General features: G+C 38.3%; 1 protein-coding gene across 3 annotated transcripts; it reads left to right on the top strand.

Moving 5' to 3' along the window:
* The first annotated feature begins 903 nt into the window (after positions 1 to 903).
* LOC147515408 (uncharacterized) lies at positions 904 to 5,795 on the top strand. Of its 3 annotated transcripts, none has more exons than XM_086587405.1 (3): positions 904 to 1,058; positions 1,546 to 4,076; positions 5,439 to 5,795. In XM_086587405.1, the coding sequence occupies exon 2, from the start codon at positions 1,770 to 1,772 to the stop codon at positions 4,044 to 4,046; it is 2,277 nt and encodes a 758-aa protein (XP_086443531.1). In that variant the 5' UTR covers positions 904 to 1,058; positions 1,546 to 1,769; the 3' UTR covers positions 4,047 to 4,076; positions 5,439 to 5,795. The 3 variants fall into 3 exon arrangements, with proteins under 3 accessions (XP_086443531.1, XP_086443548.1, XP_086443540.1); XM_086587422.1 differs by having other exon boundaries at positions 909 to 1,058; positions 1,666 to 4,076; XM_086587414.1 differs by having other exon boundaries at positions 926 to 1,058; positions 1,644 to 4,076.
* Positions 5,796 to 8,302: the final 2,507 nt, after the last annotated feature.

The raw sequence follows: 8,302 nt of genomic DNA, 5'->3' as shown, positions 1-8,302 counted from the left end.
AGATATGGGGTCTGTATATAGTCCTTCCCTTTATCAATGGTATAGGTTATTTATTTTATGGGAAGTGGGGTTTTCACGTTGCAAAAAATTTGGACGAGTGATCAATATAATATTCATATCTCATAGCTATGTATAGTTGCTAATAGTTTTCAGAATAATTTTATATAACTGCACCCGTTTGTAGGATGGGTTCGAAAACTAGTATTACTATAAGAATACCCCTTTTAGACCATCTTTTCCACCTCAACCGTCTATTGGTTTCCATTCCTCCCTGTGTATTTCCATTTCCACCTGTTCAATATTGTTTCCACTGCTCTGACAAATTTCTCATTACTTGTTCTGAGCACTTTGTCTCCATCGCCATCAAACAACAAATGTACTTCACACAATGGACAAGAATATCGAGACTCTAATTTATTCATCATGCCCCAATTGCAAATCAATTTATAGTTAAGATGATGCATAACATGTTTACTACATATCAACCGGGTTTAATCTCCTATACATAATTCCCAACCCGTATATTTCACAGGGTCAAACATGTCAATTTGTTTACAACCCAAACCCATTTATGTCCAATCCAAACCCGCTAGCGTTGTGGGCCCCATCCAAAACTCCCAACCCTAGATCTATGAATGATTATAGAATTTTAAGATATCTAGGTTTACTCTCTTTTTTTTCCTGGTGAAAGTACAAAACTGCCCTATATCCATAAATGACTATAGAAATCTAGGTTTACTTTTTTTTCCCTAGTGGAAGTACAAAACTGCCCTTACATGTCTTTTTCCATTTTGTGAAATTACATTCCTACCCTTAGATCCTACTAGAGTCATAGAGTCAGAGAGTTATTTGTTTCCATTTTCTCAGTACTTTAGTAGAATGTGCAAGGGTCAATATGTAAATGAGTAAACAGTAAAGTACATTGAAAAAAAAGGGCTCATCTCAAAACTCTCAAACTCTCTTTCCCTCTCCTATTCCCCCCTACTTTCGTTTCTTGTTTCTCTGCTTCTTCCTCAAAACCCAACAAGAACTTTTCTTTATCTTCGACCCAACAACTAGTAAGTCTTCTTTTTGTTACATTTATTTGTTTCATGTACATTAATTATATAATTGACTATTTTTTTTTCATGTTCTATGGCATGTTTCGTTGTTTTTTATGTGTTGGGGTTGCGTTAGATTTCGTTTTTGTGTAAATGGGTGTTTGGTTTTGGTTGATGGGCTGTACAGAATCTTGGGTTTCACTTGTTTTTGATAAAAACTAGGTCTTTTTGTGTGATGGGTTGTTTGGTTTTTGTTCTAGTTGGGTAAAATTTGAAGTTTTGAGGGAATGTGTAAAGTTCCATTTTTTTTTGGGCTTCTTTTTAACTGTTGTCAACTTCTAATTATAATGTATTAGATAGTAATTATCATTTTCATATTTCTGCTGTCGTAGTCAGCATCATGAATCCTATATTGCCATCTTGAGTCATCAAATTGTTTAATATCTGGCAAGTTAGAACTTTTGAATGTAACTAGATTGAGAAGGATATGTTTTCCTCCTTTCAGGCTGTTTATAGATTTCTGGCCCATACGGCATATTTTGCTTACACTATCTGGTTCTGTGTCTGGATTATTTGAGTGTTGGGTATTTGTTTCTTACAAAGGTGTTTGGTAAGGGATGGCCAGGTCATGCGTTGTGCTCATCTGAATCAACTTGGAGGGGAATGGTTTCCTCTTCTAGCTCATTTAAACAAGTATAAGTTGGTTATTCTTAGACTTTCTTTCTAGAAATGGATTGCAACAAAGATGAGGCCATTAAAGCCAAGGAAATTGCCGAGAAGAAAATGCAAGACAAAGATTTTGTTGGAGCGAAGAAGTTTGCAACTAAGGCTCTAAATCTGTATCCCAATCTGGCTGGCCTACCCAAGATATTGACGGTCTGTAATGTACACTGTTCTGCTGAACAGAAGTTCCCGGGTAATGATATGGATTGGTATGGTATCCTTCAGGTTGAAGTAACATCTGATGAGGCAGCCATTAAGACGCAGTACAGGAAGCTCGCCCTCCTGCTTCATCCTGATAAAAACAATTTGCAAGGTGCAGAAGCTGCTTTTAAGCTAGTCGGAGAAGCGCACAGGGTGCTCACAGATCGAGCAAAACGATCACTCTTTGACATGAAATATAAGGCCCTTAAAGAAAGATCTCAATTGCCCCAGCATGGGCAGCAGCGGGCAAATGTTCGAAAGCAGCCTGGGGTTGGTAAAAGCTATGGGAATATCAGTAGAACACACCATACTAGTGTTAACATTCCCTCGCAACCGGCCCAACCAGCAAAGGACCGACCAACTTTTTGGACTGCGTGCCCTTCCTGTACTATGAGATATCAGTATTACATTGATGTACTGAACAAATCTCTTCGTTGTCAGTGTTGCACGAAGCCTTTTACTGCTTATAATTTGAATGTCCAAGGTGTACCTGCAGGAGTACCATTAGGAGCTCCCTGGCAACGCCCTGTAGTTCCCCAACGGAATGTGGTTGGTCAGGATGGTCATAAAGTGGGATCACAAAGTACTGTTCCGGATTTACCACCCAAATTTGGATTTCAAGGGCCTAAAGCTGGCACTTCCAATGTTAATGGCATATTGAAAACCAATGGCAAAGAAGATAGGGGTGTGAACAAGGAAGACAGAATGGAAGGCCAAAACAGGCAACAACAGCCTGCAGTTCGCCAACAGAATGTGGCTGGTCAGGATGTTCCGGAAGTGGGATCGCAAAGCACTGTTCAAGATTTTCCACCCAGCATGGGATTTCAAGGGCATAAAGCTGGCACTTCCAATGTTAATGGCATATCTAAAACCAAAGGCGAAGAACATAGGGGAGTGAATAAGGAAGACAGAATGGAAGGCCAAAACAGGCGTAAGTTTGAAGTAGAATTACAGAATGCGGGCAGGAAGAGGAGGAAGCCTTATTCAGAATCAAGTGAAAGTCTTGGTACTGAAACTAGCAGCAGCAGCAGTGATGAAATTGAAATTCCCGATTATATAAAGGGCAGTGTGCCTGTGGACCAAAGTTCTGGAATCCCTGAAAGTCTCAACACCCGGAGGTCTGCTCGTCAAAAGCGCCAGGTTGTATATAGTGAAGATATTAATGATGACATTGTGGGGTCACAGTGGCACAGTAAACCATCAACTGTTTCAGAAAATCAGAGTGAAGCAACTTCAAAAGAAGACGAGTCCAAAACTGTGAAGCCAAAAGAAAGTGCTCCTATGGAACCAATCTCGCATAATGGCAATGTCAAAGTTGAGCTATGTAAGAGCAATGCAGAAGATGCTGTGCGTGTGGAAAACGATGAAGACGAATCCGAAATCGATGGCATTAAAGTGCCTGATCCAGAATTTTATGTTTTTGACAATGTTAGGAAGGAAGATTGTTTTAAAAATGATCAAATGTGGGCTGTTTATGATGATGCGGATGGCATGCCTAGATTTTATGCTTTGATTAGGAAAGTTTTCTCCCCTGCATTCAGGGTGAGGTTTACATGGTTGGAGGCCAAGCCAGATGGTCAGGATGAGATCGTATGGGCTGATGCACAGTTGCCTGTTTCTTGTGGTAAGTTTAAACTTGGGAAGACTGAAATCGTCGAAGGAGTTAATATGTTTTCTCATACAGTTGGATATGAAAAAGGCAGTGGTAGAGGTTCGTTCGAGTTATACCCTAGAAAGGGTGAAACATGGGCCGTTTTCAAGAACTGGGATCTTAAATGGAGCCTTGATCCAGACAGCTGTAGTAACTTCGAATTTGATTTTGTTGAGGTTTTGTCCGATTATGATGAACAATCTGGCATTGATGTTGCATACTTGGAAAAGGTGAATGGTTTTGTATGCCTTTTTCAGCCAAAGAATGGAAAGGCACCATTTCAAATTCCACCAAAGGAACTCTTTAGATTTTCGCACATGGTCCCTTCATATAGAATGACGGGTGAAGAAAGAGATGGCGTTCCCGAAAGATCATTTGAACTTGATCCTGCTTCATTGCCTGCTAATTTACTGGATCCCAAAAAAGTGTAATTGGATAAAGGCGTGGATTTTTTGAAAACGGTATGTTTTGCAGTCCTTATTGAAACTATGCTTGGTTTCACTGTTCTTTTTGTCTCTTTGCCTATTGGTTACTATCACAGTTTGTTTATCCATGGGTTGCTTCAGCCATGGCAAACTCAGAGTTAGCCCCATGCTCATCTTATATATATTCTGTTGTTCTTTTGGCCATTATTTACTAATTTGTCTCATCTTACCTTCCATGAGTATAAACTGCAACTTCTGTCTGTAAAAAAGTTTGGAAAGAGCTGTTGTAGTGTAGCAGATACCCATAATATAATTTCTTGTATCTGAGTGCATTATAACAATTCCATCTTTGGTTGCATTTGTGAAAAAATGATTATTTTTTTTGTCCTTTATTATTTTTATTACAATAATGTTGTTATTTTTTCAGTTTATTTATCCAATCTATTTCTGTTTTTCTTGCCATTTCATTTCTTCCTCCCTTGGAAGATGTCCAGTGTTACATTGTTTTAGGCTACAATCTGTTGGTTGCGTTGTCCTTCCTCTTCTAGCTCTAGGTCATTGTTTAGCAATGGAATTGTGCTCAGTCAGCTTGACCTTTCTTGTGTGATCACATGTGAATGATGGCACTGAATAGTAGATGAGTTATTGTATTAGCAGTTCTTACGTGTTGGGTTATGTTTGGAAGAAGCTTGTGGTGAAGTGTGTCTGATGTGTAGTAGTCCCCCAAAACAGAACACAAAGTAGTATGAAGGTAACAAAGAAGAAGCCGCCCCCACCTATTTTTGGTCCATCGAGTTTAATAGATGTGTATGTGGGTGCTTGAGTTGAGGTAATAGCCTGTATAAGATGCATGTTAAGTTTTTGCGAGTATGGTCTATTATTGAAGTTTATGTCATAGGTGTCGGGTTTGTATCGCTATTGGATGTAATTGGTGGTGATCTTGGTCAAAAGGGTAATGATTTCCAAAGGAAATGAGATATTTGAGCAGTTTAATTCTGGTCTAAGCTTTGCCTTTTAGCTATCTGCATCTCCAAGGCTGCATTGTCTGCAATGGGAGGGTGTAATCTACTGCTCACCTTTTCTATCTCTGCTCTTGGAATAGAGGAATATGGTTCACATCTGAGTTAGGTTTGACTACTGACAGTCAAGAGTTTGACCCTTTGGAGGAAAACATGCCATTGCGCTTTATCATATGTGGTGGCATAGGAATAGGGTGAGGTTTAAGAATGCTAAACGTTGCTGCAACCCTGTGCTGGCTTTGGCTTATAGAGGAACCACACCTAGTAATATTGTGCAACAGACTAGGTAGATTAAATTACCACCTGTGTGGTTTAAAGTAAATTTCGCAGTATTTTTTGACAAAACAAAACTCATTGCTCTTTTGTTTGTGATCTTCAGGAGTGCAGAAGGTATACGACTGGGAGCAGCAAGCATGATGGAGAAGGCAAAGACTAAAGCCGAAGCAGATCATTTGGCATTAGAGGTAGCAGCTAGAGTGGCTTGACACCACCATATGGCGGCAGTGATCGAGTTGCATCTTTTTGAAGACCTCCAAATCATTTAAGTGGGGATGGGAGTGAATTATTTTGACTGATAACGTATTTTTGGATTGAAAGAAGAAATTAAGCATGCTAGCTTGATGTACTTTTAAAATCTGGGCTCCTATTATAGGGTTAACATCCAGGCCAATGCGTTTTTTTGTATCTACGTGGAACAATATTTAAATGAATTAGGATTTTAGCCTTCTGATAAAAATTAGTGATTAGCAGCACTTGATCGGGAAGTCTTTGTTCCACAATCGAGGTGTTTTCGAGCGTGATCAAAATAATATTCACTTCGATCCATCTAACATGAGAGCAGTGCTCACACACGGTATATTATATATTATATATAAATGGAGCATGTAAACGGACGGGTAAACGGGGTTCTCTTACAAAAGCCCTAAATAAAACACACTCGTTCGTGACTTTCTCGAAAACCCTTCCAACCTTTTTCTCTCTTCCTAGTTTCTAGCCGTTGTCTCAGAACTCCAAAAAAAAACATGGCGGAAGTGAAAACCCCTTCAGAAGAAAACCAAAACCATTCTTCTTCTTTACCCTCAAAACGAAAACCCAATCTCGAAAAGTGCTTAGAAGAAGAAGACTTAAAGAAGCAAAAACCAGCCCCACCCCCACCCTCAAACGAAAAAGAAGAAGAAGAAGAAGAAGAAGAAGAAGAAGATGAAGATGATGATGACGTGGAAGATGGTGAGGAGGAGGAGGAGGAAGTAGTGGTGGATAGGAAGGGAAAGGGGATAATGAAGGAAGGAGGAGATAATAAGGGGAAGGGGAAACAAGTATTAGTGGAAGAAGAAGAAGAAGAGAGTGATAGTGATTTGAGTGATATAAGTGATGTGAGTGATTTGAGTAATGACCCATTGACTGAAGTTGATTTAGATAATATTTTACCTTCAAGGACTAGAAGACGGGTTCGGCCGCCACCTGGAGCTTATGAAGTTAATGATTTAGATGGTGATGATAGCGATGATAGTGATGCTTGAAGGAAAATTTGAATGAGGTTGGTAAATTTTAAATGTTTTTTTTTTGGAGGTTTGAGAATGTTCTTTTTTAAAAGTTTATGATAACAATGTAGTATGAGTAAACTTTATAGATGACAACTTTATTTAGTTTTCTTTTAGTTTAGAAATTTTAGTCTTTGCTTGTTTTGTTTCGTGGTAGTTATATTACGTTGTATAAGTAAACTGCATCTTATACATTAGAAGTGGGATAATAAGGTCTTAGATTTTTTGCACATATTTCTTGTTTATGATACTATGTAGCATAGCTTAAACATTTTGGATCACAATCAATTTTGTCAGTCTTTCATTTTTATGATTATAGAAAATAGATTTTACATATTTTGTGAAGTTGAGTTGTTTTATGAACTGTGTTCGTTCCACACATAAGACCTTTGTTTTAATGCGCTCACAAACTTTGGAGCTATAGTCTCATATGAGGTAGTTACAGATCTTGAGAAATTTTAAACTTAAAGTGAGTTGTTAAAGGCTTCTAGGATGGAAGAACTTATGCTTTTGGAAAGCGTTTGAGTGGGTATAACCTCAAGATTTTTTTTGGCATCACCTTCTAACATGTTTGTATTTCATCCCCCTTGGTTTGTCTCTTGGAGAATATGTATTAGAAGTTCCTCTGGGATGATATAGATGACCTTGCAAACTTTTACCTTGTACTTTAGTCTTTAATATGTGAGGCAAGTAGAAAGGAGGCCTAGTTAGAAGAGACGTAACTGTTTTGAATCTAGAGGCGTAAGTAACGATTATGTTTATTTGGCAAGGGATCCACTTCATTAATAAAGGTTAGTAGATCCCCCGGTCTAGATACCACAGAAGAGTCCTTGTATCTTAATAAAGGTTAATCTTCTATTTGGGTGGGCACGCCGGCTTGCGGCTGTACGGTTGTTTGATCAGAGGGGTATCCTGATTTCACTTCCATGAATGAGGTAAGGAGAAGGTTTTAGGTCTTTAGATTGATTATGTACTATAGCGGAGCAGTGGACTTGTACAACCCTGTCTGCATAAGTGTAAGTGTGTAACCTTTATGCTTTTTCTTGTCCCCTCCTAGATTGCCTTGTATTTCATTTATGTGGAAAGTAAAAATCTTATATTAAGTTTTCCTTCTGTCTGTATGTGTTGAAATATAGTTCCTGATTATTTGTCTTTATCATATACTCATGTGCTAGTGGAAGGCGGTTAACCGTGTTCTTATGGTTGTCCATTCTTTAGAAAAGTCTTGTACTTCTTTTTCTCTGCCTTGGTTGTCCAATTTATGGAAGTATCTTAATCTGTTTATTGGATTCGTTTGGTTTTCCTAGATGGAAATGGTTAGGGGCGTTGAATTTCTTTACCTTCACTATAGTTTGTGTCATACTGATTTGTTGGGTTTGTTTTAATCTCCGCAGTTGAGGCACAGTTTCTTAATTCCTGTAATTGGTCATATGCTATTAACAGTATTAAGCATTTAGGCTTGAATAAGTAAAAGGGAAATTGAAGAAGTGAATCGTAAGTCGTTTTAGTGTTTAAGTGCTTTGAGTGATGATGATAGTGATTTCTCTAATGATCCACTGGCTGAAGTTGATTTAGATAATCTTCTTCCTTTATGGATTAGAAGACGGGTTGTGAAGGTAATGATTTGGATGATGGTAGTGATGCTTATTTGAACAAGGTTGATAATTTTAACGCGTTTTAAAGTTTTGAGAATTTAAAGTTT

The sequence above is a fragment of the Coptis chinensis genome, chromosome 2 (genome assembly GCF_015680905.1).
Source record: "Coptis chinensis isolate HL-2020 chromosome 2, ASM1568090v1, whole genome shotgun sequence".
Taxonomy (NCBI): domain Eukaryota; kingdom Viridiplantae; phylum Streptophyta; class Magnoliopsida; order Ranunculales; family Ranunculaceae; genus Coptis; species Coptis chinensis.
This window is presented reverse-complemented; position numbering and strand designations above follow the sequence as displayed.